The sequence below is a fragment of the Diadema setosum genome, chromosome 7, assembly GCF_964275005.1.
Source record: "Diadema setosum chromosome 7, eeDiaSeto1, whole genome shotgun sequence".
Classification (NCBI taxonomy): Eukaryota; Metazoa; Echinodermata; class Echinoidea; order Diadematoida; family Diadematidae; genus Diadema; species Diadema setosum.
Window position 1 is genome coordinate 29,669,954 of NC_092691.1, and position 22,431 is coordinate 29,692,384.

The 22,431-nt window shown below is 39.6% G+C and overlaps 1 protein-coding gene across 1 annotated transcript in view; it reads right to left on the reverse strand.

Moving 5' to 3' along the window:
* LOC140231262 (C-myc promoter-binding protein-like) overlaps positions 1 to 22,431 on the reverse strand; it is a 78,640-nt gene that overhangs the window by 42,501 nt on the left and 13,708 nt on the right. The window contains exons 3-4 of the mRNA XM_072311407.1: positions 22,096 to 22,232; positions 21,381 to 21,579 (exon numbers count right to left, since the gene is read on the reverse strand). Coding sequence (XP_072167508.1) covers positions 21,381 to 21,579; positions 22,096 to 22,232 — 336 coding nt within the window. The remainder of the gene's footprint in view (positions 1 to 21,380; positions 21,580 to 22,095; positions 22,233 to 22,431) is intronic.

Sequence of the window (22,431 nt, forward strand, 5' to 3'; positions counted from 1 at the left end):
AACTATCATCAATATTGGGATCACACTAATAGACTTTACTACGTACATGTACTAATGTGATTAGGTGATCAGAGTATCCTCTCGGATCACCTTCTGTATCTGTACTGATTCTTTGTTCTTCATATTTTTATTCTTCTTTATTTCTGGGCAAAATTTGTGCAGCGGTTAGCTCAGAAAGTGCATTAATACCTTTCAATGTCAAACTTATACCATATATGTATGATGTCCCAAAGACGACAGATCAAGTAAAATCATAGTGATCAGTCGACCGTGACGTCACTATGACGTCATTATATGAAAACACATTTTCAATCATATCTCATTAATGGAATAGAATTCTTCAGTGAAATTTACGTCACATACATTTCAAGTTCTGCGCATTTTACTCATATTCTCAAAATTCATATTTTTTACTTTTGTTTTAGTTTCCTTTTTTTGGGGGGGAGGGGGGGATGACATCTACAGGTCAACTTTGGAGGTACAAATGAATGCCGGCCACTCACACTAAAATATGTTGAAGTCCATAAATTTTACTCTCCTTACTAATCAAACATTTCTGTTCAGAAAGGTCAAAAACCTGCATTTTGTCATTATATGACAAAGACTGTTTATCCTGTGAAAACTGGTTCAAGCAACCCCCTGCCCCCCCCCCCCCATTTGTAAGTGATTGAAACAGACATTCTGTACAATTGCTTGTGCGCTATTCCATGGATTAACTCCTCAATCACTTAATATCCATCAGAGAAGCTGAGAGCTGCCAAATAACCTCCCTCTCCCCAACCTCCCCCCACATCCTCCTCCCCCCCCCCCCCCCATTATGATGCAAGTATACACACATGTAAGCAGTTTGCTTGGCCTTCGTTAATGCAGGGTGAGTAATTAGCTACCACGTAGCCTCATTTTACCGAGGCAATAAATAGACAACTGTCTCGTTTCCCTCTCCCCGGACAGGGAGCTTCTGTCCGATGGGAGAGAAACGATGAAGTAATACAGATGAAGTGCAATGGCATTGATCATCAATTTTTTTTTTTTTTTATGGTGAGCCACTGATGCCTAATGCCACGCAGCCAGCACTGCCTACCCTGGATGCTCAGGTACCTCTGTGATTAGGATTTCCCACATATACAACACTACACACATACACACACACATACACACACCAGGGCTCGACCTTAGCGGGAGCCCGGGGACCATTGGCTCCCCAGAATCGCTACGGGCTCCCCAGAAATGTATGAAAAAAGCCCGGCTGGCTCCTTAAGTTTTTTTGCCGTAGAGCCTCACGTTTCAAGACAGAATCATAGTTTATGTACACACTCACACTATCGACGAGCGCGAGCGGCCCCGGCGCGCGCAGCGAGCCCTGACGCTCGAAGTTATTATCCCTGAAATTGCAATATAGACTACACGCTGAACATTTAACATGCTTCATTCTCCAGCCGGCCCACGTTGCCCGCATGTGTATGTATGTGTGTGTGTGTGTGTGTGTGTGTGTACCCGACGTGTGTGTGTTCGTATCTTCTATTATAGAATAGTGTGCGCACATGCAATTCGCTGCTTGCGTACTGTGGACACCGAACGGAACTCCGCGCGCCTGAATCCCTGTCGCCTACGGACCCTGGATGTTTACATCGATCGCCGTGGTATCCCCATGTGTGGCCGGATGGGGAGCGTGAGTATGATAGCTAGGCTACACACTGTAGCCAGCTGCCACTATAAACAGTACGCTATTTCGTTTTTAGTCGGGGTAGAAGCGCTCCGTTGTGCAATGTCTGCTTCATTATCTCTACTTCTTCCGCTTTTCCCTTGCCTCCCAAGTGCGAAATGATTTTTAGAGTGTTGTGTGTGTGTTTTTGTAACGTTATTGCATCATTTTTCTGCAATGAAGAGGTGAGTTTCTGTTCGTGTATTGATGTGCACTGCAGCATGTGCAGGTGAAAAGCGTTCGAGCTTTCTTTCCCGCGAGTATCGTGGAAACTCGATGTATTTCTAGGCCTATTAAAGGAGATCTCATATAACAGAATACTTATAACAAACTATTTTCCGGTCAAAATGAATTAATTTCCTTTGTTTTGTATCGTTTATTGATGATCCCAAGGTCCAAGGATCTCGTCGCAATACAGAGTTTCCAATGTGTATTAATTTTCGCGTAGCTTTCGGTGCTGCAAACTTGCTAGGGCCTACTTACTACTAAACTTGTCGTTCTATTTCTGTCGTTTCTCACACCTCGTTTGGTACGATTTCTTCCATTTTATATCACTTTATCCGTTCCCTTTATACTTTGAAATATTTAAACGTAATTCTTTCAAGTGTCTCGCACTGTTATTTCCGTAACGGCGATTTCTCCACTTTGCTGCAATACTTTTTCGAATCGAAGCGACGTGTGTTGTCTTTTCTAAATATTTGTGTTGGTAGGTGTTGATACTTTGTATTTGTTATTTATTTTCCTCGGTTTGTATCTCGAGGGACTGTGCGTGTTTCTTAATGTTGATAGGAAAAGGCTAAAATGATCTGAGTGATGTCTGATGGTGATGATGAAAACTATGCTGGTATAAAAAGACGGCTTACTGCATGCTGAGCGTACGTGCCGTTCGTTTTATTTCACTTTCCCTCTTATTCTTCTTTCCCCTTACTCTTCTAAGTTCTTTCCCCTCCAAAGAATGATTAAAAAAAAGAAATTACATACACCTCACAACAAAAAGATCCACGATCTACCAACCTTCGTAAAGTTAAATCTAAATGTTCAATATCAACAAAGAATAAGGGGAAAGCATGAATTACAATAAATTAGAGCGAAGAGATTGTGAAATACTGAATACATGCGCGCAGTCTCTTCGGCTCGAAGAAACTTGACACCCACCCCTCTCCCCTTGTGGAAATTTCCACAAAAGCAGGTGCCACACCCAGGTGCGTGCCAGACGAAAGAATGCGCGCACTGGAATAAACAGCATGTAAATATCCTGGAAATATCGATTGAAGAACCAGCTTATTAGTTGAATTAAAGGAATCATTGCAAAGATATCTTGATTCTATAGCCTTTCTTTTGGCCCATATAGTAGGAAACATCAAACAGTTGAATATAGTGTACTTAATCGAATATCTTATGTTCCCTGAACAATAAAAAAGGATCGATTGATCAGTCAATTAAAAAGGTAATCACAGAAATACTTAAATATCGTATGCCAAGACAAATTCACTATGAGTAGGTCCAATGAGATGCAGTCATCACCTGCTTAGACAGCAAAATCATGACAATTAATTTCAGTTCATGCTCATCATAACTGCTTATTACTTTTCAAAGTTTTGGCTATCAACATTCGTTCGTAGGTGTTTTTTGTTTGTTAGTATGTTTTTCCTCGTGAAAAACGTAATGACTTCTTCGTATCGAATGTAAACTGAATGTTTACCGTAAACAAGCCATCAGCTCAGCTATGGCGCATTTGATCCATCGAACTTGCAGTAACCTCTTAGGCAGGAGCACATGGCGCATTCCTTTTAAGAAAGTACAACCACGTGTTTGCACATTGGCGCAACCACACACAGCGCGGCATTTTGCGATCATCGTTATAGCAGGCTTTCCGATTCCAGTTAGGGTAAAAGAAATTGGAATACCGGTACTTTCGGAAAATACTGATGTTTAAAATCCAGTAAAATTAAAAAGCCTGAAAACAACGCATGATTATGTTTTATAGTAAACAATAGTTGGAAACAGCGAACAGAGTTTTGCATTCACTGACACAGAAGCTTTCTTGAGAAAATGAAAGCATTCCCCCTCCCCTGCTAGATAGTGGAAGCTTCCATAACCAGCCCAGCAAGTTTCTGGAGGTACATACATGCACTTGTAGTCTTGTACACATGCATTGAGAGAAAGCAGGGAGGTGAGGCTCACCTCCCTGGAGAAAGCAATCAATCAACTCTGAACATTGCGTAGTTTGGATTCTTTATCATGCTGGTGACCAGCTCGATACTTCAGCATGTGTCGTAATGTTATGTTAAAGAGCTTGTAGGCCTTATAAGTCGACGAGTTTAATTCAAAATGGCAAAAAGAGGGAGATGGAAAAAATACAGATTCTGGTGGAAAATACGGATTTTGGAGCTGCTGAGTACGGATTTGTGCTTCCAAAGCTTGGCAGCTCTGCTGATCAATCAACATGTGGCGTTACATAATTGTTTCTAACCCACACCTTGCAGCTAAAAAAAAAGAAGAACCGAGAAAGAAAGACGATATGATCAGACCAGGGTAAGAAATTACACAAGGGAATGGGAGAGGGACCACACAAAACACCTACACACACACACACACGCAGGTGCACGTGGCAGGCACAGTCCACACACACACACACACACACACACGCATGCACGTGCGACGCACGCACACACACACACACACTGTGTGTTAGAGACTAAGAACAAGGTATCTCAGGCTTGTGTCTGTGGAGAAATGCATGTTATATCTAAATGAAATCTTCTCCACCAGGTTAATACACGCAATAGACCTCTACTGCTGATTGTGACTGAGGGAACCGTGGCTCCCTAAAACTCAATTTGGCTCCCTAAAAAGGTCCCTGAGGAGCCCGGCTGGCTTCCTAGAAAAAAAGTTAAGGTCGAGCCCTGCACACACACACACACACACACAAACAAACACACACACACAGAGTACCCAACTGATTCTCTCCGTCCGACGACATTCTGGACGATTGTACTACCTGCACTACTACAAATTGTACTTCCACTACCGATACTTCCAGGTGGTCAGCGGAATATGAGTCATGGGAGAGAACAATAGCACGCTGACAGACAGGAAGATATGGGGCCACAGCTGGTAGTGGCTGGAAAATCCCAGTTACATGTAGAAGTCCTCAACATAGAACAAACCAGATCTCCCTGAACAAACTAAGGAGCTATCACCATTGATAATATTTCTTTTGTTTGCTTTTGAAGGAGCCACTTAGTCATGCCAGCATCAATTCAATTACTCATCAAGGTGCACTGTGAACTTCAAACTGTCGTTCCGCAAGACCTGAAGTTCGCCAGTTGACTGACAGCACTATAGAAATTGCTTTGAGATATAGTGCATGCTAGACAGGTCAATCACACAGTCCAGCTACAGTTTCTGCCATACAACATTCGAAACTGTTGATGCAAGAGCCACAAAGGTTGAACTATTAAAAGCAATGAACGCTTTTCTGATGAAGCTGTCCATTGACTCTAGTTGATGATGAGTAATAATCTAGCTATAGCCCTACTTGGTTCTAAAACACTGTAATTCATGTCAGCCATGACTGGGGGCTTCCAAAACAAGAAAAGATGATTCAATTGGTCATGCAATGAGTCAGGTGCATTGCTATGTCAGTGCATGAATCCAACTACCCGGTATTGTTAGACATACTGACGTCCCCCAGTTATGGCTGAAATAGACACTAACATAAGAAAACAGCACTCAAGGTGAACAATAACCTTTCCTGCCACATTTGAACTCGATAAACCAAACCCCATTGAGACACCACAATGCCATTAATAACCAGAATACAGTTCATGCTAGTGTCTTTTTGTGCAATTACACACATGACATTTATCTACAGTGATTGATGATTTCCAAAATCTATTACTCTCACTGCCCCCAGCAGATTTGATGTGGGGGACCCCTTTTCAGCATCACGGCAGTCTTCTTCTAAACACTCTGTTGATAGACAAATGGACTGGGACATAAAATAGGGGTAAACTAGGACACGGGCCTGAATAGATTCCTCCAGAGTACCAAGCAGCAGACGATGATTGGGATGCATTCTCATTTTACTGGGATCGCCCCAGGTTTACCTTCAACAGAGTCACTACAGGTCAGCGCATTCAGTGCCATGGAGGGGACTTTGCTAGCATTTCCAGGGAGGGGGGTGTACTGAAAAAAGGGAAAGGGGACATCTTTTTATTGCCTTGATGATTGATATTTTTCCCTACTAAAGCAGTAAATAACAGCAAATAGATCAATCACTGATACTGTTTCCATACTCTACTCCATCTTGCCTGAAGAGAAGACAGGCATTAGATAAGGCATCACACCCACTGTTTGGGAAGAGCCGTGAGCGAAGTGAGCTCCACCCTCCATAAAGCAAAAAAGAGTGTTCAATAAATATGCATAGTATTCTCTTTTTCCTCCTCCTCCCAAAGGCAAGACTTGATGGGGGATAATGAACTTCTCAAACACTTACATAGCCAATCTTCCTGTCCCCACAAATTTCCATCAGCTCGTCATATCCCCAAATCTCTCCCGGTTCGCGTTTCCATCCTGTCTCCCTACCTTAACCCCTTTGGTACAGGGAGAAAACAAGCGGCTTTGGAGTTACATACAAGTGATATGTGGAAAATGTATCTTTCTCATCTGAGTGGGCATTACTGGGACAGCAAATGAGCTCTCGATATAATAGGCCTACAAGAAAAACTCTCTTCCACACAGGGCTCAACACTAAACTGTTTTTTTTTTTTCTCTCTCTCTCTCTCTGGTGGCCCGTTACAGGCCACTACAATCTTCAAAACTGAAATTTTGTTGGCCAATAAAAGAAATGTAGTGGCAAGAAATTTAAATGAAAATAGAACATTCCATTTAGAATCTTAAAGGACAAGTTCACCTTCATAAACATAAGGATTGAGAGAATGCAACAATATTAGTAGAACACATCACTAAAAGTTTGAGGAAAATTGGACAATCGATGCAAAGGTTATGAATTTTTAAAATTTTTGTGTTGGAACCGCTGGATGAGGAGACTACTACAGCTTGTGAGTCATATGCATACAACAGTATAAAGAAAATGTAAAGAAAATTCAACATATTTTCACTTTTTTCGCATAATAAAAGAGCACTTGACTTGCCTCTTTCTAAAGGCAGGGGGAATAATATTACCCATAACATTTGTCGGTAATGAGTCGGGGAAACGTGTACTTTTTTCAAAAGATGAAATTTTGTGAAATTCTCTTTATATTTTCCTTATATTGTTGTACGCATGTGACATCTACAACTGTAAGTTATTCACACACTGCAGTAGTCTTCTCATCCAGCGGTTACTGCACAAAAACTTTTAAAATTCATAACTTTTGAACGGACTGTCCGATTTTCCTCAAACTTTCACTGATGTGTTCTACTAATATTGCTACATTCTCTCAATCCTTATGTTTATGAAGGTGAACTTGTCCTTTAAGTGCCTGATCAGGCCACCAAAAGATAGCCTTCTTGGAAACTTGTTGGTCCGACATCATTTTTTAGTGGCCCTGGGCCACTGCTAATGCAGAGCCCTGTTCTACTACATCATATCACTGTTTCCAAGTCTGCCAGGAAGCAATTAGATATTCCAGGACACGGGCTGATGATATTTAAAGCTCGACAATGCTTGAAGCTGACTATGATGTTAGTAATGCATTCTGAGGAACGACTCTCCTGACATTTCGATTTCTACTCTAAAAGCTCGCAAGACAGAAATATGTCATCGATTAAAAGAATAGATGACAAGAGCAATGCTGTATGACAGATGACTCAAAGCCCTCATCTTAGTCTGAATTTTGTTCTTTTTGTCCTTTCTCTTACCCTGAAGTCCTCTATACTTCATTTGTGATTCGCTGCAGTAGCATTTCTACGTAACTGCAACTACTACAGCAACATTTGGAAATTCTGACGGCTAAATGGCCGTTGCTATGGTATCACCAATTACTGCATGTTTCATATTGAGGACGTCTTTTATGCAACAGGGCCCTCTAATTTGAAGTCTGTTCGCTTGATGCGCACAAAAGACAAGGCTTTGTACAAATATCATGAAGGTTCACTGAACCCACTCTGTCCAGGATACCAAATTTCTGTGGTTCAGTCCTGCATCTTGTCTACAATAACTGTAAAATGAGGAATGTTTGTGTGCAATTTAATTTTGCTAGCCAAGATTCACAAAATTAAGATGCATGTAACAGTTTTTGTCTACACTATATGCATTGAAACAAATGCCAGTAACAATTCACAAAAATTTCATGCAGCAAAAAAGGCCGTCGGCTCCAATTCGTGAAAAATTTATGCTGCAAAAAAATCTTGCTTTACAGTGCTTTTTATTATTCATTGCTAGAATCTAATTTCCTATGAGGTAGAATGAAAGAGCTATCCTTTAAAGGCATACTGTACGAGCTGAAATTTTCGCGTACAGATATTTTCGCGAATTGCTACTTGGAGGACATTTTCGCGTGTTGTCAATTTCGTGGTTGCGAGGGTCTAACTGAACTTATCTATTTGCGCGTTGTTACTTTCACGTGTTGTTATTTTCGCGGTTCAAAGGTGATTCGCGAAATTCGCGAAAATAAAACCACCGCAAAAATTTCAGCTCGTACAGTAATTTACCATCTGCATTGTTATGAAACAAAAACCCAGTATTTGTGCTTCAAAATAGTTCTAAAATGTGAGTTAGGGATAGAAACAACCAATCCAAAAATTTGAACCAGTATAATCGATGTTAAGTATTGTTGAATATACAAAACGTGAACAATAGTTATAATAAAAATGTTTCCAGATTAAACTATCTACAGTTATGGTTTAATGAGAAACATAGTGATATCTCCTTACACTTCGGGCTTTATTGCAAAAAAAAAAATATATATATATGGTAGGATGCTTTGTGATACAACTGACCTTACTTTAGTACACATATGCATCAAAAGTGATATCTTGAACATTTTGTAAATCACTGTTCCCAAAGGTAAACAGGTCCTTTAAGCCCTAAACCTTGGTCATATACCAATGATGACTGAAAAAAGAAGCATTTTTTATTTTTGAGCAAAAAAAAAAAGTGATTTCTCTCCTTATACAACACATTTGACATATGGGAGGTATTAAATACTCTCATGAGTTGTTCGTTTTGCAATATTGGTCAATGCAAGCATTTCTCACGAATGTAAACACTGCCAAATATATCTCATGTACATGTACAGTAAATGACTTGACATCTCAGTACAGAAACCATACCCTCTTCCCCCCCCCCCAAAAAAAAAAAACAAAAAAACAAACAAACAAACATTAAGCATGTTTGTGAGCATGTACAGAACATCTGTATGTCTCTATGGGAGTGTGTGAGTGTATGTGTGTGTGTATGCATACTTGGTATGTGTGTATCCCTTAGAATATAAGCTGCCAACATTAACACATCAAAATTAGAGAGATAGCACAGAGCGATCAGGAAGATACTTTTTATTACATGCATCTTGATAGACCAAAGTGATACCTACATCAGGGAGTCTTTTGTATTATACCGCCAGGACATGGAGAGCAATTTTCCTTTTTCATCCAGCCTCCAGCAGCATAAGGGAGGCATGCTAGAATGCAGGATGTTGAAGGTGGAACAACAGAAGGTCAGATGTCATTCAACCTGGCAGCTGGAAAATCCTGCCATCGAATGTTTTTGTTATTGAGATGCATTCAATTTTTCATTTCATCCCTTCTACCCGCTTTGACGACCATGAAGGAAAAATCTTGATGGGCTTACCATTAAAAAAACCTGCGACCTTTCGACTCGGCAACATCTGCAGGTTCGGACCAACAAATGGATTGCACTACAGATATCTCCCCCCACCCCATCTCTCTCTCTCTCTTCAACCCCCCCCCCCCCCATTCTGTCTCCACAGAGACTTGAAATGGACACAATTTGATGAAAACATAGGAGGGATGTTGCTAAACACCTTCACACAAAGAAAAATGAAACTCGATCTGCGGCAATAGGTACTGCAGCTTCTGCAAGTGCAAGTCCCCGAACATACTCTTCCCGCAGCACTTCTCTCTCTCCCTCTGTATTTTTTTTTAAATTTTACTCTTTCTAAGCAATAAAGTAATTTCAGTTGCAGGTATGCGCGTGATGGAGTAAGCCGATATCCTCGCCCAGCTCAAATGACCAGCAGTCAAGTTCACACCACAGCTAACAAAAAAAAAAAAAATCCCACTGATGGGCTTCACATACATATGCTGACTCCAGTTTGCCAGTATCTTCTGAATATCCACTTTTGCCTAGTACTGACTTGACTGCACAACACAGTCAGAGTTTAATACATTCTCTTAATAGCAACATAGTGAACATTTCCTCCTAGTTGGCTGTCTTTGCGGTGCAGTCTGGTTTAATGTATGTGGTACATTTGGTCTGTGCTGCAAATTTTAGCAGTGAGAGTTCCCTCATTTGTTATGATTTCATCTGATGTTTTCGCGTTATGGTGACAGATGCATTCCTTTTCAGCACACAAAGAGCATCTACGTCATGTGTATCCTTTTGTTGCCTTTTATTGGAAATGTCAACCCAGCCCAATGTAGCTCAATGATCACAGTAAACACAATCAGCAATAAATCAGTCACACACTGAGTGAACATGGACAAATATCCCAGAAAACTTTAGACTGTTTAAACATCATTGTGGCGTCTTTACACTGAATCAAACAGGCATCTCGAGATAATCATCTCCGTAATGCGAATATTACATCTCATCTGGATTGCTAATTATCTATTGGTGCCAAAAAAAAAAAATCATAACATGTCATAATTTCTCCACAGACATATCATTATTTGTATGATCAAAAGACATAAAAAACTGAAGCACCAACTCTGGATTAACATGGCTACGGCATTCTTGTTAGAAAGTTGATCCTATCATATTAATCTTGAACAAAAGAAACAAAGTAAACAAGGATTTCATTCAAGGTGACGCCATGTTCTCATTTTCAAGGAGGAAGGTCAAATCAGGACTCCATAGGACACCTAGAAAAAAAATAGGATAACTTACTATGATATTGACACTGTTTAAACTTGTCTAGAAACCTTTGGGCTCTCTTTAACTTGAACCTGCCAGTCTAGACACTTGTTCCTGCTATTTACAGCAGAGGATAATGGCTTTCAGCAGTTCAAGGCCTGACCTGGTCCCAATTGTATCTGTGGTTATTTTAGACCTAACTCCATTACTTAAACGACAATGAACAGAAGCAAATCTCAACAGATTTTTATGCTCCATTTGCCTAGGAAACCTAAACTAGAATACGACAAAACAAAGAAGACAGCATACATTGTACATGTACCTCCTTGTTTATTTGCTGAGGTTTTTTTTTTTTTTTTCATTAAGGGTTGTTTATTTATTTGTTCAGGTATTGTCTTGTTGCTTTTTCATTCATTTGCTGCTGCATTATTTGTTTGACTGTTTGTTTTGTGTATTTTCTTGTGTTTGTGTGGATAATAGTTCTTTGACCCTGAAAAAGAGGATAAATACAGTTATTTTAGGCCAAGCTCACTAGAGAAACTGTAATTTGCCATATCATATAATCATTACATATTTCACGCATAATATTTATAACTGTTCATATGCACTCTTAAATTCTGTCCCCTTGCCCAACCCCCCCCCCCTTCAGTCTAAATACAAACCATCTGACTGCAGCAGCTGCTTACAGAGGATAGTAGAGAAGGTGAAATTGAGACGAAAGCGAGGGATCAATAAATTTGACTCAAACCTTTCCCTATTAAATCAAATCAATATTTTGAAGTCCATCAACAATGTCACCCATAGGCCAAGCACCTGGAAATAGCAATTTTAATTCTGAATATGCAATAATACAGGCCCTATATATTCCTAACACAATGAAATCAATCCAAAACTCATTTGTAGTAGCATTGCAGTATCTGCTAAACAAATTTGACACATGAATACTGTGTTTGAAATTCATGGAAAGGGGTATTTTTAAAATGTCATTTTCAAATCTGGTACAGCAAAGCATGGTTATCTAATACAATTTAGTAATAACAGAAACTAATATCGTTTCTACACAGAGTAGTCTTACTCACAATGTCAAGTATCGCAAAGACAATAATGCCTTCAGACAATACTGTACATTGCAAATGTCATGAGGCACTTTCTCTCACCACATGATTGATATTGATACATCATTATTCGAAGCACAAAGTGTGCCGGGAGAAGAGCCAATTCGGGAAGCATCCACATTTAAGGCCAGACAAGTCTCTCCTTTCTCTTTTTCTGTACCAAATCAATTAGCATTCAATGTCATTACTATGCCCTCTAACCACTCGACTGCCATCAATTGTCATGACTTCCCTTCCCGACCCATCAGAAGCCATGGTTATGACTTCCCCTCCCATTGCATGGCATTACAATGACACTAAACACTGCCAGTACCAATTGACAAGAACATTTGCCCGTTTCCTAATCATCACCAGCCAGGCTGGTCAAGGGCTACAACCCTCACAAAAATTGACAATGGGTACCCATCCTTGATGGTAAATTCTGAAAGCTATTATGAATATTAATCATTTTGAAGTATTAAATTATACTATTAAATTATAATATTATATTATTATTATATTATTAAATATCAAATTATTTTTTTGGAGAGTTCATCTTCTCCAGGACTATTGCACACCAATATTCTCCCATTGTGACAGAGGTGCTAGTGTTGTACACTTGTAAAGCCTGTCTTCTATGAGCTTGTTGAACTAGTTGGTGCATGTAGTGTCATTAGCACCTACCAATAAAACTACTCTGAATATTGCATGTGAATTTATTGTCAATGTTCACAACGAATTTAAACAAATTTTGCCCCCTAACCCTCTCCAAGCTACATCACTAACTAACGGTGCCATGCACTAGCATTATGCCCCACACTGCTGTGTAGATATGATCTAAAGGCTATTTAACACTGCGGTGACCCTAGCTCCACTGGCTCTGCAGTGCAAAGAAACTTCCTAGAAATATGACAAATACATCTGCGGATATCCACAAGCAAATCTCATTACTACATGAAAAGGACTCTAAACAACACTGCCAATGCTCAAAAGTGCAAGAACAGTGCTCTCTTTTAGGCCTTTTTTGCCCTTTTATTACTCGTCATTCATTCTTTTCATTTCTTCATACTTAGTCTCCTTCCACTGTCAATGGCTCCATGACTCATGATTCCAGTCACTCTTTTTAAAGTCGGTTCTCTTCATACAATATCGCCCCCTGACAAGACTGAATAAATATTGCCACAATGGCCTATTCAGTCAACATACACAGTCCAATGACTCTAGGAAACAGAAAAGGGGAGAAAAAAAAAAAAGGTTGTGTGGCTCGGCAAGATATCCACATTGCCTTGCATTCGCACATGGCATGCATAATTTCAATGGAAGCATGCTCCTTAATAGCCATCACAATCTAGTATTATCACCTTGTCCTCCATGCTAAATGACTGCATAGTTTCCATCTGCTTGATGATTATGTAACATTAGCAGTAACTAGAAGTATGACATACAAATACATGGTCAAGCTAAGTTTTGTCTCAGGATATACACATTGTAGACATGAAGCCCGAGAATACTTAAGGATTTTCAATTGTCACTACTAAAAAACTGAACTAAACAATGCCACAAATACTTCAGAGTATGAACTATTAAATCAGCAAATCTGTGGATACATACAAATGTATGTGGGCTAATAAAATAAGTATTAATCATCAGTATCTAAATCAAGCAACGTAGGGTAGAATGAACCATTTAAAGTCTTCTTCATTACTTTCATGGCAGCCACAATGCCTGGTTGCTGATGTGGGCACGAAAGCACCAAAGGGGTCGAGGGTTATGCTCACTATCCACGGTGCAAATTTGCACAACCCAGCTCGGATACGTGACATGCATTATAAGCATGCGTGAAGGTTTATGTGAAACTCTGTCCGCTTAATCCAAAATGACATTATTTTCCACACAATGAGGACAATATGAGATTTTCTGTTCTTGTTTTGTATCTTCCTTGTTTACTGGGAGAAGGAGGGGGAGGTGTCTGTTTTTCACAGCTTCAGCCCCTTGCATTAGCTGTACAAGGTGATCATTCAGCAATCGAACAACCCAGGTCACAAAGAACTATGTATACCTTGCATTCTGCCTGATCAAATGCTATGCAATGCAAAGGCCATAATTGGCAACAAAGATTACACATTTTTGGGAGAATTAGGCTTTCTTTGTACGGCATTGGAAAGTGAGAATTTCACAACAAAAATTCAATGTACTATAACTTTATACAGACAACTCTTTACATGAACACATCGCAATGCATTCACTAAACAGACACCACTTCTTGCATTAACACACAAAACACCCAATAGCATTGGTATCTCTCAATGCAACATATTTTCTCTGGCAGAAGTCAACTATAAACAGCTATGTTTAGCAGGCTTTGAAGCATTCTGTGTAATACATCTACTCTATTCTACTCTTACTGTATGCGGAGTTGGGTTGGGTTTTTGTTTCGTTTTTGTTTCATTTTTTTTTTTTTTTTTTGCTTTTATGGCAGATGACTACAACATCATAAGAATGATATTCCATTTCCCATTCAAGAGGACAATTTTATAGTGCACAAAATTGAAGTAAAATGAAATTTTGCAAATCCTCAATGCGCATATTGCAGATTCATTATTAATGTGCCGAAAGGCGAAATACCACTACGGATATCCTGCCCCAGAAGCAGAGCATCTCAGCTGATCCTAATGCCTTCCTGTCATATCCCTAAATTCTCTCTCTCTTTCACTTTCTCTCTCTCTCTCTCTCTCTTTCTCTATTTGCCAATATATTCCTATCTGTTTCTTTCATATCTATATATCTATTTATGCTTCATCTATTTCAATCTATCTAATATATCCATCTACTCATCTACAACATATAATTTACCTCTCAATCTCTCTCAGATCTATCTCTCCTCACCGGAAATCTGCCCAACATTTCGTAAGCAAACTTGGAAAGCATCCGGTTCTTCACCTGTGCTTGAAATGTTTGCCTAATGATGCATCATTTGTCTGAGGCACACACACATACACGCACACAAACACCCCCCACAAACATACACACATACACACAAACACATATACATCCCCTCCCCCCACACATGCACACAAACACACATAGACTTTGATCCGTGTAGATGCAAACACTCATGGCATATAGCTGGGTTAACGGTCAATGGATGTTTGGTTCGAGTCTTACAGCGTGGTGTCAGATAATGAGTCAAACACCAGCTAAAGGTGGCTGCATCACACAGCATTATTACCACTCCCTGAAATAACAGCGTTACAAGTACAATGTAGTTCTCGTTTGGAGGAGGGGGGGTTGGAGATTTTATGAGCAGCAGAACATACAGTCAAAAGCCTTTGTGCTAATTTGGTTAGATACTCTGATGTTGCTTATATTTCATGGTTGGTTTCATCATCACAAATTTTTGTGAGTCTTCTGATATTCATCAATTCAACAACTGCCATATATTTCACAGCAGCTGATATCATTTTCACAAATTTCTTAGTTCCAACGATATTCACTGAATGAACAACACATATTAAAACATTGCCTCCAGTAACAGAATTGCAATGTACATATATGGTGGGAAATTCCTTGCTCCACTCCCTGACAAAGGATAGAACATCCATAATGCTATCACTGTGGTTCTCAACCACAAATTTAATCACGTCAATTGGGAAATATCATGCTTGGGAAATATCATGCTTGCAAAACTGGTGCATACACATTGCCAAGTAGCTTTCAACTTGTTGCAGGTACAGTTAGTGAGGGACTCTCTCAGCTTGATGGCAAATGCATTATACAGGGCAGACATCCATTTGGCAGATTACTGTTCTCACAGTATAAATGTGGCCCTGACTTGGTAAATGACAATGCACATACTAGTATCCAGCCGTACGTAATGCACATCATTCCCATCCTGTGTAGAATGGGAGTGATAAAACAGGCATTCATAAAATAACGCTTTGATAATATCCATCTATTCTTGTATGTCTTGTATCATTCTTATTTTCGTAAGTTAATATTGCAATGATTTGGGATATTTAAATTAGATTATCATTCTCGATTTGCACAAAATGTAGAAATCGGAACCACACAACAAGGAATGCTTCAGAGTGATCTTTTTTTTAATTGGCTTGAAAATCATCTGCTAGTGTCTAAATTTAAAAAAAAAAGAAGAAAAAAATAGCTAAACTACAACAGACTAGAAAAGTATCCTCAATAACTTGAGTTCTTGTTTTGTATTGTTTTGTTTTGTTGAATCTGTTCTCTTCATTCCAAAACTTCCATTGAACATTCTTGTCCTTTTGTAAATGTTTTCTATGGTAACCAGCTGCCTCTTGAGGACTATACTGGCGCACAGATGGCATCACAAGTATAACAAGGACCGGAATCCAAGTTATCATCCTCTTACAGATCTGATGGGTCATCAAGTTTGCCGATACATATGTCACATGTATCATGGGTCGCTAGGTGACATGTGTTGCCTGGCAACCCTCCATGCATCTCTTGACATTTATAGCGAGGAGCATCAGAGGAAAATTACACCCAGATCAACACTATTTTTGTGACTGTGATTCTAATCTGCCACGGCCCACTTCCACGCAAAATCATACCATATGCTGCATCCATTCTTAGCTTGCAAATATTCGCAATAATTATGATAAGTGCACACTAGATAAAAATTGTTAGACAGGCTTACGTGCAAGATTGAGCATTGGTATTAAAGCAACCTCAAAGGTGCCATAATACATCAAACACTACACTTATGTTCTTCACACTGCTCTAATGCTTACTGGTGTCATTTCATTCTTTGTGATTCAGGAGACTATTTACAGTATTTTTTTTTCCCCACATACAAGTAAGCAAGTGATAGGTTGCTTCATTGGTAGTGACTCATTTTGCACAATTTTCATGTCATGCTCAGTGATTCATTATAAAGAAAAGCAAAGTTAAAAACCACAAATCCTTTCACTAACTTGCTAAATAGACCTAATGCAAAGTAATTGATGCAGATGGCTGATTTATGATACAAGAATTGTTCCATTTATGACAAAAAGCGACTATATGAGTCGGCATATAAACAGATCTAGCTATTACTACGTGACAATGTCAAAAATCTTGTTTGGGGCTTTGCCATTTCTCTGACTCACATGAAGTAGAATCAATCCTGAAACAGTGAGCACTACTAATCTACCCTGGTCCCAATGCATAATTTCCACTTTCTTATAATCCCTAACTAATTGGGACTCAAAATGTGATTTTTCAACCACATGTATAAGCACCCTCACTCCAAGCTGCATCTCAAATCCACAAACAAAACCACAACTGAATAATGATTTACTACACGAGAGCAACTAGATGTGATGCAGGACCCAACACCACAGTATTGACCACTACTGACCAAGGTCAACAAAAGAAAGTTAGGTTTAGCTCGATCCCCAAACGTTTTTCTTTCATTCTGACAGGATATACATCTAGAGTCATGTGGGAACTTTTAGTAAGGGGGAAGCCCCTGACAATATGAGTTGCAACATACACAGTAATCCTATCACGCAGCTAACTACAACATGAGGATCACTTTCTTGTTAATCAAGGAAAACCAAGATCACATTTTCTTAGTCATCAACTCACATAGGCCAGGAGTATAAGAAATTCCGGGTAAAAAGGTCTCTTGATTCACTGCTGAAATTACGATGTACACTGTAATCTTGCGATCTGTGAGAATTAAAGAGCTTTAAGAGCCAAATTTCCTCCAAATTGAAAAATGATCAAATCAATCCTGATCTGCATATCCATCCCTTCTTTTTGATTTTTTATTGTGTCATAGTCTGGTTCAAGACATGATATTTCTCTCCCCTACTACATGCCTTTAGCTTTGAGCAAACTTGATACCACTGATGAACCACCATCACAATTTTTCTCACTATGCAGACCCTTCAGACATTTACCTCTGCAAACCTTGACTGAGTCACACACACTTTTATCAACAGTATCAAAAGTGGGAATATCACCTGCTGATTCTGATAAAAGTAATCTTTATGATGCATTTTTAACTCTGAACAAAGAAATCTCAAAAACATATTTTCCCACACATTCGCAGCACCGTTAATTTCCAACATGATATCGGCAACACATGATTTCATCATCTTTTGAGAGGTGCAAGTAAGTTTCTTTCAAACTCAACACACACCCACACAGACAAGACAGGGGCTTTAATGTTGCTCCTCTGTCCTGATTTCTGCGACAGCATTTTTCAAAATCATGATCTCGAGTTCCAGACATTTGCACACTCATTTTGCCTGAAGGCAAACCAAAAGAATAAAAAAAAAAAAAAAAAAAAAAAAAATGGCACTTTGCCAAGCAAAACGAACACTTTCCCCAGGCTGACTCATGCTGCCTTCATTTGTCTTTATGATGGCGTGAAGTCATCCGGAGTCCGCAAACGATTGGCCGACAATCAAGACAAAGCACGCACATTGTGACATCAGTCACCAATCTTATGCAGAGAAAGCATAAAAACGAACACATGGGCCTACAACATGAGAACGGAGACCTACACGCGATTTAGAGTGACATGCTGCTCCATGTACAAGTCCACGTCGAGAGATAATGTGAGATCAAGGTAAACGTTTGACTAAATTCAAACAAAGAATGAGATAGCTGTGGAATTGTAAACTTTCCCATGTTTTCAAAACACTATAATTTTCATTGCTCCCACGATTGCAAATCAAATGACACAGTAATGTCCTACTTTTCCACTGGTTTGCATATATACACCTCATTTAAAATGTTTGTTTTTGGTCAATGAATAAAGGACAACAATCCCTCACCTTAAAAAGTCACCACTGCTAAGTTATTACAACCCTTTGATAATGCAAAGTTAAGGACATAATTCATTATCAGTGAATATTAGAGAATTAACATCATTACTTCCATCTTATCAGTGTATGGGTGAGTGATTTTGACCAGTATTGCTGTATCATGAAAGCATTTGAAAGCTTTGCAAACTCTGTAGCTCTAATTTTCCATCTGATCGTAATGCAAGCTCTACCAAGTTTGTTTGCTTGAATGTGGTCATATTTCTACAGTCAACTTGAATATGATGCCGCTTTCCATTTGGGAACACACAAGCTCATGGACAGATTTGTCAAAAACACAGGCATCTTTCAAACATTCTCCGCACCTTGTCAACACAGGCACGAATGCTTGGCGCAGGGTAACAAATTGCTCAACCCATTTCCCCGATGAAAGATGCCTGCTAAAATTCTTCATTCCGTCCCCCGGTACCGGTACGCAGCTTTTGTGCTTTACAAAAAGCACTACATTGACATTTGCATGTGTGTCTTCAAAGTTTACAGGAAGATCCCTGCTGTGTTGTTTTCACATACGTGACAAAATGTTCATGCGGCAGGCACATTAGACTGGAATCAAAATTCATCCATTAGTAGCAGAGTCCCTCCCTGCCTCTGCCAACTCCATCCCCCCTCCTTCTCTCTCCACCCGCTCCCAAATTCATTAGAAACTAATGCATCTTATATAACCCAAGGTAGGACAGCAGAAACTTGAGAGCAAAAAAAACACACAAATCAAACTCTCTCCTCCTCTTCCCTATACCTCTGTGAAAACAAGCAAATAATTTGCACAAATTCCACCTGATAGAGAGACAAAATGCAATGGTATTTCCTGCGATGGTGTGGAAAAGCAAGCCATGTCTTCAGTAATATGTTTTTGCCATTAGAGCAGAAACAGGAAAAGAATATACAAAGCAAGTGAATGAGTTTGCATAAAAAAAAAGGAATGAAATACAATAGTTTAGTCTAAATCTGGCTCACTTGAGCCATGCATTTGGGATGCATCTCCAAAATGCATTCCCCAGATGTTTATATCTCTTTTTCTTGGAAGTAGAATAATATTAGTAGTGTAGTTTTGTAATATTTGTTCATCTAACTGCATATTGATGGACCGCTGTTTTAAGGCACATGTAATCTCATATTTCTTCCCGTCCTTCTTTCGTGCTCAACAACACATTTTATTTTTCTTCTGCCTGCCCTGCATCCATGCATCAACAATCGACTAGCTCGACGTCTTCTTGGCTCCGACTGATGCGCCTCGAAGAAAAAAAAAAATAAGAGGTAAAAATCAATACAAATCCAATTTGGGAATTTGCATTTAACGTCATTTCCAAGATGTTGTGGACTCTATCTATCTATCTATCTCTCCTCTCCCCTCCCTCATCCCCGCCTCCCTTTTGACAAAAAGAATCTGGGGAAGCACATAATTCACCTCCATCTCAACAGGTGTCACGCCCCCACAATGTTTTCAGAATCTGTATGCACGCTGAAGTAGGCTTCCTGTACGCCCCAGCATAGTGACTTTTACAGAGAGACTTTTTTGTTTTTGTCCCAGCTCACACACTTGTGCTTTCTTGTTTAATCCACACGTATGAAAGCTGACAATTCTGTTTTTGTTTTTGTTTTTTAGTTTGTTTTTTGCATGGTACAAACGATCTTATTTTTAAACCAGCATGCACATAAATTAACTAGTACTGATGTCTCATCGAACATTTTAAACATCAGTATTTTTGTGTCAAGAGGAGAAACATAGTAAAGCATACACAATGAAGTATGTCTGTCAAGATGGCGGACTGACATTTGCGCCGACGTTCAACAATGAAGAGAGCTTTAAAGGACAAGTTCACCTTCATAAACATAAGGATTGAGAGAATGTAGCAATATTAGTAGAACACATCATTGAAAGTTTGAGGAAAATCGGACAATCCGTTCAAAAGTTATGAATTTTTGAAGTTTTTGTGCAGTAACCGCTGGATGAGAAGACTACTGCAGTGTGTGAATAACTTAGATGTCACATGCGTACAACAATATAAGGAAAATAGAAAGAGAATTTCACAAAATTTCATCTTTTGAAAAAAGTACACATTCCCCCGACTCGTTACCGACAAATGTTATGGGTAATTTTATTCCCCCTGCCTTTAGAAAGAAGCAAGTCAAGTGCTCTTTTATTATGCGCAAAAAGTGAAAATATGTTGAATTTTCTTTACATTTTCTTTATACTGTTGTACGCATATGACTCATAAGCTGTTGTAGTCTCCTCATCCAGCGGTTCCAACACAAAATTTTAAAAATTCATAACTTTTGCATCGATTGTCCAATTTTCCTCAAACTTTTACTGATGTGTTCTACTAATATTGTTGCATTCTCTCAATCCTTATGTTTATGAAGGTGAACTTGTCCTTTAAGATCTACAAAAGTTCTCATGCCTGAAACATACAGATGCTGAATTTTAGGATCCCACTGAAGTTGCCAAGAGCTAGCTGCTACTGCAAGAGAGATGTCTGCAGCAAAGGTCATTGAAACTGTTGCAAAAACAGACATCCCAAATCACAGTTCACATCATTGTTAACTACACGGTTGCATCACTACACACAAGCATCAAGAAAGGTTGTCTGTTGAGTGCCAAAAGGGCACTATTTTCCGTGTGCGCACATAAGCTGTCCTTCTGCATCTCACCTAATATTAGCGGGGTCTGTTGCGAGTTAGTTTCTCACCTTGTTCATGAGTATGACACATATGTCGACGACGGCCAGAGCGTTGTGGGGCGCGCTCTCCGACGCCCGTCGGAAGGTGATGTACGCCCGCTGGTTGTTGACCCCGATCCGGTTGCTGACATTAGCAGGGTGTCCATCGGGCGTGCTGCTGACGATCTCACACCCTGGCATCACTCGTTCCTTCCCCTCATACAAAATCCTGCACAGGGCAAACATGTACAGAAAATGCTACAAATGTTCATAGTTTAACATTCTATTAAAAAAAGAACGACTAAAAACAAAACCTTTGTTACACACTTTGTAATGAAGGAGGCATAGTCTATTATTTTGGGCATTTTTTTTCTCTCTCTCTTTCTCTCGTTTTAAAAATTTGATTTGGGAAGCATTTACCTTGTAACACCAGACAGCACATTACAGCTACTTTCACATAACTTCATTTGTTCACGCCACACACCAACATTTGGTGTTCTCTATTTCTTCTAATGGCAATGGCATGGCACGGCATCTCATATAAAATTTTGAGATTTGACGATCTGGCATTATCAACATGATGACTACAGAGAAAGCTGTCCCTCACCAAGTGGGCAAAGAAAGAGGGCTACTACATTGTACCTCCATTGTCAATCCAACATTACCATTATAAATACAGGACTATTTAGGACTGTGCAATCTTCCCATAAACACTAATGGCCAGCCTGACGGGCTGTGGGCTTACCCAATGTCAGTCAGAGGCGGCTTATCATAGCCCCTCTTGACGCAGAGGAAGATGGACGGGCTGGCAATGCTCCCGTGATTGAGGTCTGCCGCCAGCCCAGAGGGTGTGGTCTCCACACAAGTGAATCCTGGTGGAACCTGGATAGGGGGTGGGGGTGGGGGGGGGGGGTGGGGGTGGGGGATGGGGGTAGAGAAGAAGAAGAAAACAACATGGGTGTAGGTTACTTTTCAAATGCTCTATGAACCATCATTCACATATGATATTATTGTACACTGACAGGATGCTGACAGCATTGACAAGGTTAATGTTAAGAAAGTTGTTGTATCTTCTATTACC